This window comes from Cherax quadricarinatus, chromosome 7, assembly GCF_038502225.1.
Source record: "Cherax quadricarinatus isolate ZL_2023a chromosome 7, ASM3850222v1, whole genome shotgun sequence".
Taxonomy (NCBI): domain Eukaryota; kingdom Metazoa; phylum Arthropoda; class Malacostraca; order Decapoda; family Parastacidae; genus Cherax; species Cherax quadricarinatus.
In genome coordinates this window covers 63029299-63048056 of record NC_091298.1, presented here as the reverse complement: position 1 = coordinate 63048056, position 18758 = coordinate 63029299, and the positions used below count along the sequence as shown (strand labels likewise).

The following is an 18758-nucleotide window of genomic DNA, read 5'->3' as shown; positions in this document are numbered from 1 at the left end:
CTAGAAGCAGCAGACATTTTACATACGAGAGGAAAGTGTGGTGAATATCATGTAGAGAATTTGAAGAGTAGAACTTACAGGCAATGTGGGATAGCCATGGGCATAAATCAGAGATTTGATGGGGGGGGTTACCAAGGTGGATTGGGCATGTAGATGGACAGGGATAGGTTGACAAAGAGGGTGTATAAATCTGAGGTGGAAGGTAGAAGGGTCGTCCAAAGAATGGTTGGAAGACAGGAGTAAAAGATGTTGAAAATTTAAGGGGCTTGAACTTCCAGCAGGCTTGTGGGAGCATGTTCAGTAGGAGTGTATGAACACACGTGGTTTTTAATGAATGTGTTGGAGTGTGAGCAGGGTAACTTTTAAGGGATTCAGGGGAATTGGTTAGCTAGACTTGAGTCCTGGAGGTGGAAAGGGCAGTTCCTTCACTGAAGGAAGAGTGAGGATGTTTCAGTCTGAGGAATAATGTGATTTTGATGTCAGCACACTTCTGGAAAGATGACAGTTGAATGAATATGTTTATGAGAAAAATTTGTCTTGTAGGGTTTTTCCTTTCCAATGTGACAACGAGTGTATAAAGTTCATTGAACCCACCATCTTACTAATATACTCATGTCCTCAATTTTCATGTACATGAAGACTGAACTACTACACAGTTAATTACATGTATCACATCTTTATTTGTGAACAACAAAATTATTATGATTTATTTACACCGCTTATTTTTGTACCTTCATCTTATGTAAAAGTAGTAGAAATTAGAAAGTTTGAACATAAAAAGTATATTATTGTACTCATTCATAGCATTATTTTTCTTATTTTAGTTAGGATGCATGTTTTCCATTAATAACATTCTATTCTTTTATATGTAAATTTATTTCTTCACACAGGTCATAAGGGACATGAGCAGAATGACATTGAGTTGCCCAAGGTGGATGACCCTTATGTGCTCAATGCATTTAGTGTCAGCAAAGAATTTGGGTTTGGTCTTATCGATTACCCACTAAAAGTAAGACCTGAAAATTTCTTTTTAATTCTTCATTAGTACTTCTGCATTTACATTCAGTTATACTTTATTAGTTTTGCATCCTTTTCTTTCTGCTCAGTTTTTCCCTGCCTTTGGTAGTTTTAGTGAAATAACTGCTGGATCGTAAAAACTGATAATGTAACATATAACTTTATTTCAAAATCGCCAGCAGTTATTTTTCTCCCCAAAATAACTATCCATTTTTTCCTTCATTGCATAGAAAAGTCTTCACATTCAGTATTGAGATATTAATTGATAATTGGCATTTTTTTTATTGTTAACCCTTTTGGTGTTGGTGACATAGTTGTACACCATGAACTCAGCTCACTCAGATAAGCTGTGAGTGGTAAATTTGGGCCTGGATATGAGAGAATGGGTCTATGTGGTAAGCACTGGAACAGAACTTCTCCAGGCTGAGGGACTGACAACCTCAAATCTACGACTTCAAAGGTGATGGACTGATTACATCGTCTTCACATCTCTACTGCTCCTGCCTACTTTCTGTACTCGACTGAAGAAGCCTACTGTGTAGGCAAAACGTTTTGGAATAAAGTTGCCTAAATGTTGCCTTTGTGTCTTATCTACAACCTGTCGGTATTGCATACTATTTGATATTCACGTAATTGGCCTAAAATAGGACTCAAAGTGGGCAAAATCACCAATGCGTAAATATCGCTGACACAGCAAAATTTGCAATAGCGTAATTTCATCAGCTTTCCATAAATTTTCATACATTTTGTTTTATTACCTTGAGAAAAAGATTCTTTACCATTTCATAAGTTGGTTTTTTTTTTTTTAGTTCTTGGACACTGGGCACTTTTCAGATCGAAGGTCTGGACACTTAAAGGGTTACTACTTATTTTACTTCATCTTTCAGTACTCTGCAATGCCACCCATGTACATCAGCTTGGAGATGCCAGATTCTTGCAGACGTGGAGAACAGGTAAAATAATGCTCTGTTTTGTATTATAGAGAGCAGAGTTTAAAATGTTTAGTCAAAGTACAGCATTATAGTGTGAAAAATGAACACTCAGAGTGGATGTTATACGTATATAAAAAATTTCAACAAACCAGCCGTCTCCCACTGAGGTAGGGTGACCCCAAAAAGAAGAAACACACTCACCATTCACTCCATCACTATCTTGCCAGAGGGGTGCCAATGCTACAGTTTAAAACTGCATATATCTTCACCCCTCATTCAGAGTTCACACACTGTACTTCCCATCGCCAGGACTCAAGTCCAGCTAACTGGTTTCCATAAATCCCTTCGTACATGTTACCTTGCTCACATTGCAACTACACATCATAAAAACCACCTGCCTCCATTCACTCCTATCTAACATGCTCACAAATACTTGCTGGATATATAAGCCTCCCACACACAAAACCTTTACAACACCACTAAACGGCATGAAGTATTTAAAACTTTTTTTTTTTTACCTCCTCCTGTTAGACTAGTATCAGCACCCATTTACAAGATAAATCAACTTATGGATACAAGAACTTATCAGAATGCAAAGTTGAATAAAGTATTAGTATATTAAATCTTCAAAAATATGAGTTAAATTGTATATACCCACGTGTTTTCCTTGTACGTATTATACCATTTCATAGCATAACTTATAAAACCTGAGTTTTCAGAAATGTATGTTCCACATAATACACACCTTTATTGTATGCAGATCTGTGTAATATTGTCTTATGCTTTTATTCCCTTTTGCAGATCGGAATGCGGATTATGATATTCAACAATCTGCCACAGGAAATGATGATTTTGTTAGTCCTTCATGGGGCCGATACTCATCGTTTTGTGTTGGTGGAGGAACATGGAGTTGTTGACTTCTATCGTCCTCGCACCAAAGCTGGTGACCATCAGCATCTTGTTTCAGTAAGTGGCAGTAAAGTGAGGAGTGATTAGGTAATAATCAGTTTCATGAGTAGTCTAGGGCAGTGCTCAGAAGTCATGTTTATTCAGACTTAAAATCATCAACTATAGAACATGATTATATTTATGATTTCAAGATTTCAGAGTCTTCATAGAGAAAGTAGATTGAATTATGAAACTTTTGAAACAGTAGAAGTCATGCCAGTGATGCTACTCTTCAAAGCAAGTGTGCTCTCATGATTAGAGTAATACTCTGTGCTCTTGACTCTTTTTAGAGGATGAAACATATCAAAGCTGCTCACATAGAATAAATAAATGATCTAAACTTTGGGTAGATGAGGAAGAAATATGGTTGGAGGGTAGGACTGGAAGGTGAGGGGTTAGGAATTAGTGTGTGGAGGGTTAAGATGGGTTCTTTGTAAAGAGTATACAGTGGACCCCCGCATAACGATCACCTCCAAATGCGACCAATTATGTAAGTGTATTTATGTAAGTGCGTTTGTACGTGTATGTTTGGGGGTCTGAAATTGACTAATCAACTTCACAATATTCCTTATGGGAAAAAATTCGGTCAGTACTGGCACCTGAACATACTACTGGAATGAAAAAAGTTCGTTAACCGGGGGTCCACTGTACTTTTGTACTATGAGCATGGTGGCAAGTTTGTGGAGAGGTGGCTGAGGTTGTATAATTAACAAAAAGACAAATTTCTGCCCCAAAAATGAGTATGCCATATTCAGAACATCATTGTATTTGATAAAATATGATACGTATAATAAATGCAGTGTTATCAATTTGCTAAAAAAAAAAAAATCATTTCATTCATAATTTTTATTAAAAAATGTATAAGCATACCTCAAGTGCACCAAATGACAATTTATAAAAAATAAATGCATTTGGATAAAAAATTACACAGGCAGCCCCTCTTATACAGCAGGTTAGGTTCCGGGCTACTGCTATGAAGCAAAATTCGCTGTAAAGTGAAATGTAGCCTTTTTTTTCCACTTTCAAATACATGTAAAAACCTAGGCCTAGCAATAGAGCTAGGCCTAAAGAATGCATGTACAGTACACATATTTACCTTAAAATATTTTCATCTTTAGCTTACAGTCGGTGATGAATATATTTATTGTAAGAAGTTTTGAAGAATGGGTATAATTGAAAACTGCTGCATTAGCAGAGTGCTGTAAAGTGAGGCCTGCCTGTATACAGCAGCAGGAAAAAATGGCACACAGTTTTGTTTGTTTGAAAATACAGTGGACCCCCAGTTAACGATATTTTTTCACTCCATAAGTATGTTCAGGTGCCAGTACTGACCGAATTTATTCCCATAAGGAATATTGTGAAGTAGATTAGTCCATTTCAGACCCCCAAACATACACGTACAAACGCACTTACATAAATACACTTACATAATTGGTCGCATTCGGAGGTAATCGTTATGCGGGGGTCCACTGTATTTGTTACTTTCATTATTTTAGTTTGTTGTGAAGTATATTGTACTGTACCTGAAAAAGTGAATATATTCAGCACTTGCTTTTCAGGAGTTTTCAAATTTTTGGTGTTTTATTATATATTTATTTACAGTTTCATTTGATGGTCTCAATTTTTTCAAAAAGATCATAGTTTTATGCTTATTCTTCATATTGGCACCTCCAGCATCACTACTGTTCCTTTTGGGTGCCATGGTTAGTATCCAAGAGACAAGACAGGGTGATGAAAAGATACAAAACTGTTTGATCAGCATTTGATTAAAGTATGGTTCATGTTCACAAGGCAACACAGCACAAGTGGTTGTTTACACCATGGGTGACACCAGGCCTTTACCCCTAACAGCAATAGACTCTCGCATATGCTAACCATCGGGTGAAGGGAAAATGTCCCATCATGTTTAACTTGGCGAGTTCAACACTTTCTGCGCACTTTCTACACGCTTATAATATTTCATTAGTGTTTTATTGACAGTGTTTATTGGGTTTCTACTGTATTTCCACCATTTGCAGCACCTTTGTTAAGTCCCTCTTGTGTATAACCCATAGCACACTGCCTTGTAAACAGAGATTTTGAATGCTGAGAGGTGCATTCTGACCATGTATCAAAATAATGTAATTTCCAAAAGATACATTAGTCACTACTTTTAAATATTGTTGAATATTTTCAGGTTAATGCTGACAGTGCAATGGAGGTTATATTCCCAATAGTTGCAACTGTTGATCAGGGAGAGATTGAAGTAACGGTGTCAGCACTAACACAGATTGGCAGGGACGAAGAAACAGCCACGCTTATGGTAGAGGTCTGTATGAAATATTTTCTTGATAGCATTTTCATTATTATTTAATGCCTCACAGTCTGTACTGTATACCTTATAATTTGTGGTATCCTACAATGCTATTAAATGGATATTGGTTGTTTGGAGTGACATCTGAATTGTCATATCTGGGTGTCTCTGCAAAAACAGTAATAATGTGTGAATGATGGTGAAAGTGTTTTTGTTTTTGTTTTTTTTGGGTCACCTTGCCTGAGTGGGAGACAGCCAGTGTGTTAAAAAAAAAATATGGCTTACAGTAAAAGCTGTCTTAAATATTTATTACTTGTTACTCAGCTGTATCTATATTACTTATTGGTGGTATTGATTTCCATCCTGTTTGAATATGAATTGGTCATATATTTTTGTCATTTTATTCACTATACTCTTAAGTTTTTGTTCAAAACAACTTTGATTATTAATTAAAGAACAGTTACCTTAATACAGAACATTTTATGTTTCAGCCTGAAGGAGCAACAATAGACCGTCACACTTCAATCTTACTTGACCTCAAAAACAGAGCTGTTGTCTACGAGTACATGGATATCATTGTAGAAGAATCCTTTGTTATCCCGTTGGATATTCGACGACGCTTTGTTGCTGGGTCTCCAAGAGGTCATGTTTCAATTTGCGGTGATGTTGTTGGACCATCCTTTCCAAATGAAGTAAGTTTATTAATATTAGTAATATAGCAGTAATATAGTAATATAGCAGTTTGGAGGGATATGTTGTGTATCTTTATACATATATGCTTCTAAACTGTTGTGTTCTGAGCACCTCTGCAAAGTGATTGTGTGAGTGAGGTGAAAGTGTTGAAATGATGATGACAGTATTTTCTTTATGGGGATTTTCTTTCTTTTTGGGTCACCCTGCCTCGGTGGGAGACGGCCGACTTGTTAAAAAAAAAAAAAAAAGGTACATTACTTGCATATTATTTGCTCTGATGAATACAAAGTAAAGATTGCACATCCAATAAAATCTGCAGTGTCTTATTGCAATTTAATATGCATTATTTAATAAAATAATCCCATTTAAATATTTTACTAGTACAATAAGACCCCATATCTGCGGGTCCAGTGTCCGCAGTTTCGGTTATCCATGGTTTACCGTGGCCCAAAAATAACCCTTAATTTTGCTTAATAATGACCCCAAGGTGCAAAAGTAGTGATGATAGAAGTATTTCAAAGCCTAATAGAAGCCATGAAGTGCTTCCCATCACTGAAAAAGTGATAATTCTTCACTTATGGTGCATAATTTGTCAGTTAAACTTTATAATACATATGTAAACAAAAAATGACTTGTATATTGGGTTCACTACTATCCATGGTTTTAGTATTTGTGGCAGGTCCTTGGAACATATCCCCCGCGAATACGGGGGCCTACTGTATTAGTAAAAAAAGACTTGAAATGGAATGTGGGGTGTGGAATGGTGTTAGGAAGGTATGGTTGGAAAAGCATTTAAATTGTGTGAATATGGAATAACACACCAGTGTTATATTTGTAGAAATATGATGGTCAAATCTGATTAAGAAGAAAGTAGAACACAAATTTAATTATCTGTAGTAGGGCTCTTTGATTCAAGGAATTACACCTATCCTCCCCTTCCTTGGATCCAGCTTTATTAAACCCCATTTCCCAGGTTCAGAATGACCCCTATAAGTTTAGTGCTAATCCCATGATTATACTACTACTACTAATAGTAATAATAATGTAAAAGTAATGGTACTCTTTATAAGAAGCAAATTGAAATGAAATTTTTTTTATTCAGTCAAATAATTTTGTAAGAACTATTTAAATATATGTATGTTACTCCTATGATTAATTTTGTTACAAATTAGTATATGGTGATGAATCTGTTATTAATTAATATGGTAAAAAATTTTGAGTTAATATGCTTGCCATTAGAATATACTGTAAAGAAATTCTCTGTTAGGAAACTAACAAAGAAAGGGGTGAATAATTTGTTGTGGATAGGTAGTAGGCTGGTAGACAGCAACTGCCCAGGGAGGTACTACCATCCTGCCAGGTGAGTGTGAAATGGAAACCTGTAATTGTTTTATATAATGGTAGGATTGCTGGTGTCTTTTTTTTTTTTCTGTCTCGTACACATGCTACTTCTACTTACACTTAGGTCACGCTACACATACATGTACAAGCATATATATATACACACCCCTTTGGGTTTTCTTCTATTTTCTTTCTAGTTCTTGTTCTTGTTTATTTCCTCTTACCTCCATGGGGAAATGGAACAGAATTCTTCCTCCGTAAGCCATGCGTGTTGTAAGAGGCGACTAAAATGCCGGGAGCAAGGGGCTAGTAACCCCTTCTCCTTTATATATTACTAAATGTAAAAGGAGAAACTTTCGTTTTTCCTTTTGGGCCACCCTGCCTTGGTGGGATACAGCCAATGTGTTGAAAGAAAGAAGAATGGTAGGATTGCTGGTGTCTTTTTTTCTGTCTCATAAACATGCAAGATTTCAGGAACGTCTTTGTACATCTACTTACACTTAGGTCACACTACACATGCATGTTTTTTTTTTTTTTCCAACAAGTCGGCCATCTCCCACTGAGGCAGGATGACCCAAAAAGAAAGAAAATCCCCCAAAAGAAATACTTTCATCATCATTCAACACTTTCACCTCACTCATACATAATCACTGTCTTTGCAGAGGTGCCTAGATACAACAGTTTAGAATCATATATAAAGATATATAACATTCCTCCGAACTACCAATATCCCTCCTTTAAAGTGCAGGCATTGTACTTCCCACTTCCAGTACTCAAGTCCGGCTATATAAAAATAACTGGTTTCCTTGAATCCCTTCACTAAATATTACCCTGCTCACACTCCACAGCTCGTCAGGTCCCAAAAACCATTCGTCTCCATTCACTCCTATCTAACATGCTCATGTACACTTGCTGGAAGTCCAAGCCCCTCGCCCACAAAACCTCCTTCACCCCCTCCCTCCAACCTTTTTGAGGACGACCCCTACCCCACTTTCCTTCCCCTACAGATTTATACGCTCTCCATGTCATTCTACTTTGACCTATTCTCTCTAAATGACCAAACCACCTCAGCAACCCCTCTTCAGCCCTCTGACTAATACTTTTATTAACTCTACACCTTCTCCTAGTAGGTTGGTAGACAGCAACCACCCAGGGAGGTACTACTGTCCTGCCAAGTGAGTGTAAAACAAAAGCTTGTAATTGTTTTACATGATGGTAGGATTGCTGGTGTCTTTTGTCTGTCTCATAAATATGCAAGATTACAGGTACGTCTTTCTACTTACACTTAGGTCACACTACACATACATGTACACGTTTATTTATACACACTCATCTGAGTTTTCTTTGATTTTATCTTAATTGTTCTTGGTCTTATTACTTTTCCTTTTATATCCATGGGGAAGTGGAATAAGAATCTTTCCTCCGTAAGCCAAGCGTGTTGTAAAAGCCAACTAAAATGCCTGGAACAATGGGCTAGTAACCCCTTTTCCTGTAAAGATTACTAAAAAGAATAAGAAGAAGAAACACATGCATGTACAAGCATATATATACACAGCCCTCTGGGTTTTCTATTTTCTTAATAGTTCTTGTTCTTGTTTGTTTCCTCTTATCTCCATGAGAAAGTCGAACAGAATTCTTCCTCCATAAGCTGTGCATGTCGTAAGAGGCGATTAAAACGCCGGGAGCAAAGGGCTAGTAACTCTTTCTCTTGTATACATTACTAAAGTTAAAAAGAGAAGCTTTTGTTTTTCTTTTTGGGTCATCCTGCCTCAGTGGGATATGGCCAGTTTGTTGGATGTGCATGGATGTTGTGCAAATGATAAGAAAGAGATGATTGTGGATGTTATGAATGAGAAGAAGCTGGATGTCCTGGCTTTAAGTGAAACAAAGCTGAAAAGGATGTGAGAGTTTCAGTGGAGAGGAATAAATGGGATTAGGTCAGGGGTTTCAAATAGAGTTAGAGCTAAAGAAGGAGTAGCAATAATGTTGAAGGATAAGATATGGCAGGAAAAGAGGGACTGTAAATGTATTAATTCAAGGATTATGTGGAGTAAAATAAAGGTTGGATGTGAAAAGTGGGCTATTGTAAGTGTATATGCACCTGGAGAAGAGAGAAGTGTAGAGGAGAGAGAGAGATTTTGGGAAATGTTGAGTGAATGTGTGGGGAGTTTTGAACCAAGTGTGAGAGTACTTGTGGTTGGGGATTTCAATGGTAAAGTGGGTAAAAATGTTGTGGATGGAGTAGTAGGTAAATTTGGGATGCCAGGGGTAAATGTAAATGGGGAGCCTTTAATTGAGCTATGTGTAGAAAGAGATTTGGTAATAAGTAATACATATTTTATGAAAAAGAGGATAAATAAATATACAAGGTATGATGTAGCACGTAATGAAAGTAGTTTGTTAGATTTTGTATTGGTGGATAAAAGGTTAATGGGTAGGCTCCAGGATGTACATGTTTATAGAGGGGCAACTGATATATCGGATCATTATTTAGTTGTAGCTACAGTTAGAGTAAGAGGTAGATGGGACAAGAGGAAGGTGGCAACAACAAGTAGGAGGGAAGTGAAAGTGTATAAACTAAGGGAGGAGGAAGTTCAGGTGAGATATAAGCGACTATTGGCAGAAAGGTGGGCTAGTGCAAAGATGAGAAGTGAGGGGGTTGAAGAGGGATGGAATAGTTTTAAAAATGCAGTATTAGAATGTGGGGCAGTTTGTGGTTATAGGAGGGGGGGGGGCAGGAGGAAAGAGGAGTCATTGGTGGAATGATGAAGTAAAGGGTGTGATAAAAGAGAAAAAGTTAGCTTATGAGAGGTTTTTACAAAGCAGAAGCGTTATAAGAAGAGCAGAGTATATGGAGAGTAAAAGAAAGGTGAAGAGAGTGGTGAGAGAGTGCAAAAAGAGAGCAGATGATAGAGTGGGAGAGGCACTGTCAAGAAATTTTAATGAAAATAAAAAATTTTGGAGTGAGTTAAACAAGTTAAGAAAGCCTAGGGAAAGTATGGATTTGTCAGTTAAAAACAGAGTAGGGGAGTTAGTAGATGGGGAGATGGAGGTATTAGGTAGATGGCGAGAATATTTTGAGGAACTTTTAAATGTTGAGGAAGAAAGGGAGGTGGTAATTTCATGCACTGGCCAGGGAGGTATACCATCTTTTAGGAGTGAAGAAGAGCAGAATGTAAGTGTGGGGGAGGTTACGTGAGGCATTACGTAGAATGAAAGGGGGTAAAGCAGCTGGAACTGATGGGATCATGGCAGAAATGTTAAAAGCAGGGGGAGATATAGTGTTGGAGTGGTTGGTACTTTTGTTTAATAAATGTATGAAAGAGGGGAAGGTACCTAGGGATTGGCAGAGAGCATGTATAGTCCCTGTGAAGGCTTACTCAGCCCTGTAACAACTTCAGTCAGTATTACTAAGGCTGGCTCCTCCTCAGGAAAATTAATGCATAGAAAAAGAACAAAAACTGATGAGCATAAACACTTTATTATTTAGAAAATATAAAATATAAAACACTTAAATATGAAATATTGATCCTACATTAAAGAAAATGAAAAAGATAAATGATATCTGAATTCAACGCTAATATATATAAAACTTGGGTGTCTGGTGTTGGTGACACTGCGTGTTGTTGAAATCGTAGCCGTTGCTGATGATGATGGGGGGGGTCGCAGGTGTTGGTAACAACCCACCAGCTCGTTCTTCACAGAGTATAGCTGTAAATAATCTCTCCAGATGACAGGAAAGCAGGTTCTTTACTGCTGCAATGATGAGGGGTTACATCCTGCAACTTCATACAGGTGCACAGGTAAGTAGATTAAACATGGGACGTCTCAGGACGTTAGTCCGTCTCCTTCTATTCTTCTCGTTGGTTGGCAGGTGACCCTCTCTGTCATTCCAAGCTGTAATGAGAGACAGATTACCCACTGCTTAAGAAATCACTCTCCATGATAAGTACAATACCTAAAAGATGTGGTGATTATTAAAACATTTAACAGATAAAGAATGAAAGGACTAAGTTAATTATTGGTCAAAAGTGAAGCTTTCAACCAATAAGTCCACTAAAATATGATCAGGCGTGTACTTACAGTAGTGTTGGGAGCTGTGAGTCGAGTGATTTACTGTTTGACCGGAGCCCCACACGTCACCTTTCGGGGGGGGGAGGGAGGGGAAGGGATAGCGGGAGCTAGACTGACCCTACCTTAACCCTTCATCAGGCAAGGGGTCCGAAAATTTGAAATTCGAACTGAACTCCCTATGGTGGATAGAGTAACTCAATACAAGTTCAACGATCCCATATAAATTGATTTCTGATGGTTAGTTTTCGAGCAATTGCTAATCTCCGGAGACCGAAAATATCCGGCTGCGCCCGACAAAGGGATTAAAAAATTTTATGTTGCAAAACTTGCAATTGTTAATAAAACACACCAAAACAATTTTTTAAATTTAATATACAAACAGACAATATAAAAAACATAAATGGAACTTGAATCAAAACATTTTTTAATTGTTACAAAAATATAAAAAGGAAGCAAATCTCAACAATGACAAATTGCAAAGGGATGCAACTTTCAATCCCTATATTCCTGAGATTCATTTGGATGACCAATTATTCTATATTGCTAATTGATGGTATGGTAGTCGCTGAAGCAATTTCGATCACTCTTTATCCAGATTTACTTTGCATACAGAACACTGGAATGAGGATGTGACCAATTTCTTTGAGTGGCTGCAATAGTTGCAATCGTAATACCTTACTTTTTCTTCACTAATTTCTGTTTTTTGGCTGGCCTTTCTTCCTCCTCATCATCACTTGACACCTGTGCATCCGGTGGCAAGTATTCATCACCACTATCCAGCAATTCTGGTTCATCTACCTCTGCTTCTGAGTCACTCTCTTCAGAAACGCAGACATACCTCGACCTGCTGGTGGACTGCTCCCCATAAAACAACTTCTCATTGATCTGGAAGGACAATAGAAACCTCCTGTATAGATCCAGACCACTACAGAGTTCATATATGCAATTGAATTTTTTTTATAAATATTTATTTGGCTAAAATTGGACATTCCCGGAAACTCGTGCAAGACCGAAATAATTCGGTATAAAATGTTTGCACTTTTTTCAACTGCATGCTACACTCATATTATGCTTCACACGGACTTTAGGTATATATCAAAATATGCCTAAACTATTCATGTAAGCACTAAACACAACAATCAGTACTTACCGACATTGTAGAATGTATAATCCAAGAGTAGATTAGTAAGGGTGGAGGGAAAAATGCGTGTGTGGGCGGAGCCAAGCCACCAGTGTTTATATTTTGATCTCTCAACCAATGGGAAGGCGGCAGAAGCGAACTGTACTTAGCTGAAGAGACTCAGGGAAGGCTTGTGATTGGTTGGAACTAAAGAACGGGAAGCTGGCCGCGCGGGGCACGGAGTATGACACGCCCCCAAAACACGTAATTAATACCGAATTTTTCCGGCCAAACACGATAAAGGGTTAATTAACAAGCAGCTGGCAATCAAACTATCACTTTTGGGGAGGGGGAATAGCGGGAGCTGGACTTACCCTACCTTAACAAGTAGCCGGCAATGAAACTATTGTTACTATACACTCCCTCGCTACTCCTATCTATTGAACTTTTCCCTCACACTCCCCCATACCAAGACTTATAGTCAAGGAGTATAAGAAGAATAGGCGAGGAAAAAGTTCTAACATGTGGAAGTCGCGTAAGGCAACAAATCTTCTACTGACTGTCCCGACTTAACCAGTCAGAGAAATAATTGGATGAACCATTGATATACATAATAAGGAACTTAAAAACCTGGAGTACCAATGTCCACCTCAAAAAGTTTCTAGGTATATCAAAGGTTTGTGGTCCGTTTCTAAAATGAATTCCCCCACACAAGAGCCGAACATTCCTTTTCTATGGTGGAGTATCTCGTTTCTGCAGGAGGGAAGTTTTAGATTTAATAAATATACAGGATTTAGGAGTGTGTGTATTTTGTGCAGTAAGCACCTGACACCTATTGCAAGAACTATACTTCTTTCTAACCTGTAAGTACATGCTTGGCCAAAAATAAGTGTGCTTGAGTTTATGCCACATCTTACGATGGGCCAAGTGTTCGGTCACTGGCAAATCATGAGCCATTTGAAGAACAGTCTCTCGGCATGGTTTAGGAACAACAAGTAGGGAATAATCTATCACTGAAGAATGAGATTTAAAGACCGATTTATATAAGATACCATTAATATATTCAAACTTATGAGATACGTATCTCCCATGGATAACTTTGTTGTTAAAAGCTTTATTATGACAATCCCGAAGTGAAGGGCAATTGCGCTGTATATTGACAAAGTCATCCTTGGACATAAAATCTGGGAAAATAAAAGGACTCACGGTGGGATAAGAGGAGGTAGGAAAAACCGGGGTTATGGTCTGAGCCCTAGTCAAGACATTGAGAGTGCCGGAGGCAATACCCTTACTTTCACCCGACGAGTGGACAGGTGATCCTGCTACCTTGCTATCGAGAGCAGTATCATCTGTTTCCACCCCCAAATGAACAGTACGAGACAATGCAGCTTCCGGTGCAGAATTGTTAAGAGGATTATTTAACTTGCAAGGAAGAAGAGCTGGAAAATTTAGATCCACGGGTGGTGACGAAAGATCTGCCTCTGAAGAAAGAACGGCACCTTTAATGTTACCCACTATTATAGAACAAGTAATTGGGGCTAGTACCGCATTAGTCCAACCGGTGAACCATTTAGTTTTCAAGTAACAACGTATTGTAGGGAAAGTATTTTCATGACCCAAGTAATCTGAAAGAATACAGGACACACGAGAGGTTTTAAAGTAAGGGAACAGTTTGTCCGAAATTACGATGCACGTACTTCCAGTGTCACGTAATATATCTGAGACTTTTATACCATTAACTGCTCCTGAACAGAAGGGTTCTTGGTCATTACAGTCTTTAAAACATCTTCCAACTTTTTGGACCTTCTTAGAAGGACAATCTGGACGTTTATATCCCTTAACACCACACAAATGACAAACAGGAATAAAAGAAGTCACTTTACTTTCCACTAGAGGCTTTGATTTCTTAAGGTCTGATGAACCCTTGCCCTTAGGGTTTGATCCCTTTAGGTCTTTATAGGAATTGTGAGCCTCAGCATACAAGTCAGCGGCCTCAGCAACTTCCTCAGCTTTAATCAGGTTACGTTCTCTAATGAATGTTCTTATCTGGTGGGGAAGAGCGGTCAGGAATTGGTCAGCAACCATGAAGTCTCTAAGAGATTCATAACTGTGATCAATTACTGAACTCTCTATCCAAAAGTCGAACAAACGAAAAAGTGTTACCTGTAACTGCTGAAAGTTCTGGCCAGGCTGTAAGGTGGCATACCTGAAATCTTTCCTGTAAGAATTAGTGGTTTTTTGATATGCTTTAAGGATTGCCTTCTTCAGTAGGTTATAATTACATATGATATCCTGCGACAAAGTTGCATAGATATTCAAGGCTGTACCAGAAAATAACATTCCTAACCTGGTAGCCCAGGTGTCAGCAGGCCATTCACAGAGGGTAGCGGTATTTTCAAATCTGATGTATGAAGTAATGTCTTCACCCTCTGTGAAGGGAGGTAAATTAGGTGTTGGAATATGTGCACTAGCTGCATGATGTTCAATTACTCCTTCCTCTAATTGTTGTTGTGTAAGAGTTAACTTTTTATTCTCTAATTCAAGGCGAGCTTGTTCGAGCTCGCGATCCTTTTCTCTCTCTATTAACTCAAGTTCTCTAGCTTTTTCCTCACGTTCTCTAGCTTTTTCCTCACGTTCTCTAGCTCTTTCCTCAACTTCTCTATCCTTTGCTCTTTCCTCAAGTTCTCTTAATTTAACTTGTTTCTCACGTACTTTAGCTTGTTCCTCACGTACTCTAGCTCTCTCCTCACGATCAAGTCTATCACGCTCCTTTTTGTCTTCTCTCTCTCTTTCTAACTGTCTATCTTGGTTTTCTCTTTCAATTCGATCTCTCTCCTTTTTATCCTCTCTTTCTCTTTCTAACTGTCTTTCTTGATTCTCTCTATTCTTTCTCTCCTTATTCTCTTCTCTTTCGATTCACTCTCTCTTTCAAGTCTTTCCTGGATCTTAGCACTAATGAAAGATTCTAAATTTTTCCCTGTTATTCCTAACTTACTTCCAGCATTCATCCAAAACTGGTATTCCTCCATACTTGCAAGAATAACTTAAACTACCAGGGAAAAAATGAAACGGATATATCAAAGAAAATGGAGGGTTCAATTCCTGCTCCGCTCAAACTGTAAATAAACCAGAGGGCTCGATCCCTACTTCAATTAAACAATATGTATTAATTAAAACGAAGGGTTCTATGCCAGCTCCGAGCAAACAGTAAGTAGAATGGGGTCACTTGACCATCCAATCTTCTCACCAACAAATCAAGAGTGTCCTACGACAGTTCCCTTGATATAATAAAGAGCTCAATGAAACAAATTGTCGCTGGAAAATCTTGGGTCCCTAGAGTCTAATCCTCCAAAGTGTTTCAAGCTCGAACAAAAAGGTGGCAGAATTAAATATTATATCCTGCCTGACTTGACTTACAATAAATTGAGACTATAACAATCACCAAATCTTTTAAATACCTGTACCGTAGTCCTACCATAGAGAATGATTACTCATGGCTGGTGGTAACCGTCTGTGGTATGCGGCGTTGAAGTTTCAATGGTAGATTTGAGATGGAATTGAATCTTGATTCAGTCAATTTGATCCTGGCAGGGTCGCCACTTGTGAAGGCTTACTCAGCCCTGTAACAACTTCAGTCAGTATTACCCAGGCTGGCTCCTCCTCAGGAAAATTAATGCATAGAAAAAGAACAAAAACTGACAAACATAAACACTTTATTATTTAGAAAATATAAAATATAAAACACTTAAATATGAAATATTGATCCTACATTAAAGAAAATGAAAAATGTAAATGATATCTGAATTCAACGCTAATATATATAAAACTTGGGTGTCTGGTGTTGGTGACACTGCGTGTTGTTGAAATCGTAGCCGTTGCTGATGATGTGGGGGGGGGGGTCGCAGGTGTTGGTAACAACCCACTGGCTCGTTCTTCACAGAGTATAGCCGTAAATAATCTCTCCAGATGACAGGAAAGCAGGTTCTTTACTGCTGCAATGATGAGGGGTTACATCCTGCAACTTCATACAGGTGCACAGGTAAGTAGATTAAACATGGGACGTCTCAGGACGTTAGTCCGTCTCCTTCTATTCTTCTCGTTGGTTGGCAGGTGACCCTCTCTGTCATTCCAAGCTGTAATGAGAGACAGATTACCCACTGCTTAAGAAATCACTCTCCATGATAAGTACAATACCTAAAAGATGTGGTGATTATTAAAACATTTAACAGATAAAGAATGAAAGGACTAAGTTAATTACTGGTCAAAAGTGAAGCTTTCAACCAATAAGTCCACTAAAATATGATCAGGCGTGTACTTACAGTAGTGTTGGGAGCTGTGAGTCAAGTGATTTACTGTTTGACCAGAGCCCCACACGTCACCTTTCAGGGGGGGGGGAGAGGGAGGGGGGGGGATTGTGGGAGCTAGACTGACCCTACCTTAACAAGCAGCCGGCAATCAAACTATCACTTTCGGGGAGGGGGAAAAAGGGGGGGAGGGGGAATAGCGGGAGCTGGACTTAACCTACCTTAACAAGTAGCCAGCAATGAAACTGTTGTTACTATACACTCCCTCGCTACTCCTATCTATTGAACTTTTCCCTCACAGTCCCTATATATAAAGGGAAGGGGGACAGAAGAGATTGTAAAAATTATAGAGGAATAAGTTTACTGAGTATACCAGGAAAAGTGTACGGTAGGGTTATTATTGAAAGAATTAGAGGTAAGACAGAATGTACGATTGCGGATGAGCGAGGAGGTTTCACAGTGGGTAGGGGATGTGTAGATCAAGTGTTTACATTGAAGCATATATGTGAGCAGTATTTAGATAAAGGTAGGGAAGCTTTTATTGCAATTATGGATTTAGAAAAGGCATATCATAGAGTGGATAGGGGAGTAATGTGGCAGATGTTGCAAGTATATGAAATAGGTGGTAAGTTACTAAATGCTGTAAAGAGTTTTTATGAGAATAGTGAGGCTCAGGTTAGGGTGTGTAGAAGAGAGGGAGACTACTTCCCGGTAAAAGTAGGTCTTAGACAGGGATGTGTAATGTCACCATGGTTGTTTAATATATTTATAGAGGGGGTTGTAAAAGAAGTAAATGCTAGGGTGTTCGGGAGAGGGGTGGGATTAAATTATGGGGAATCAAATACAAAATGGGAATTGACACAGTTGCTTTTTGCTGATGATACTGTGCTTATGGGAGATTCTAAAGAAAAATTGCAAAGGTTAGTGGATGAGTTTGGGAGTGTGTGTAAAGGTAGAAAGTTGAAAGTGAACATAGAAAAGAGTAAGGTGATGAGGATATCAAATGATTTAGATAAAGAAAAATTGGATATCAAATTGGGGAGGAGGAGTATGGAAGAAGTGAATGTTTTCAGATACGTACCTGGGAGTTGACGTGTCGGCGGATGGATTTATGAAGGATGAGGTTAATCATAGAATTGATGAGGGAAAAAAGGTGAGTGGTGCGTTGAGGTATATGTGGAGTCAAAAAACGTTATCTATGGAGGCAAAGAAGGGAATGTATGAAAGTATAGTAGTACCAATACTCTTATATGGGTGTGAAGCATGGGTTGTGAATGCAGCAGCGAGGAGGCGGTTGGAGGCAGTGGAGATGTCCTGTCTAAGGGCAATGTGTGGTGTAAATATTATGCAGAAAATTCGGAGTGTGAAAATTAGGAGAAGGTGTGGAGTTAATAAAAGTATAAGTCAGAGGGCTGAAGAGGAGTTGTTGAAGTGGTTTGGTCATGTAGAGAGAATGGATCAAAGTAGAATGACATGGAGAGCATTTAAATCTGTAGGAGAAGGAAGGCAGGGTAGGGGTCGTCCTCGAAAAGGTTGGAAGGAAGGGGTAAGGGAAGTTTTGTGGGCGAGGGGCTTGGACTTCCAGCAGGTGTGCATGAGCGTGTTTGGTAGGAGTGACTGGAGACGAATGGTATTTGGGACCTGATGATCTGTTGGAGTGTGAGCAGGGTAATATTTAGTGAAGGGATTCAGGGAAACCGGTTATTTTTATATAGCCAGACTTGAGTCCTGGAAATGGGAAGTACAATGCCTGCACTCTAAAGGAGGGGTTCGGGATATTAGCAGTTTGGAGGGATATGTTGTGTATCTTTATACATATATGCTTCTAAACTGTTGTATTCTGAGCACCTCTGCAAAAACAGTGATTATGTGTGAGTGAGGTGAAAGTGTTGAATGATGAAAGTATTTTCTTTTTGGGGATTTTCTTTCTCTTTGGGTCACCCTGCCTCGGTGGGAGACAGCTGACTTGTTGGAAAAAATGCAATATATATATATATATAAATATATATATATATATATATATATATATATATATA

General features: G+C 38.5%; 2 protein-coding genes across 3 annotated transcripts in view; one reads left to right on the top strand and one right to left on the bottom strand.

Annotated features, from left to right (window-relative positions):
- Nucleotides 1-18758, bottom strand: part of LOC128687056 (synaptonemal complex protein 1) — a 361887-nt gene that overhangs the window by 252240 nt on the left and 90889 nt on the right. The gene's annotated exons all lie outside the window — the stretch shown is intronic.
- Nucleotides 1-18758, top strand: part of LOC128687057 (CD109 antigen) — a gene marked incomplete at its 3' end in the record, with an annotated part of 71414 nt that overhangs the window by 40885 nt on the left and 11771 nt on the right. The window contains 5 exon segments of the mRNA XM_070082600.1: nt 891-1009; nt 1905-1970; nt 2751-2915; nt 5074-5205; nt 5682-5882. Of these exon segments, the coding sequence (XP_069938701.1) occupies nt 891-1009; nt 1905-1970; nt 2751-2915; nt 5074-5205; nt 5682-5882 (683 nt within the window).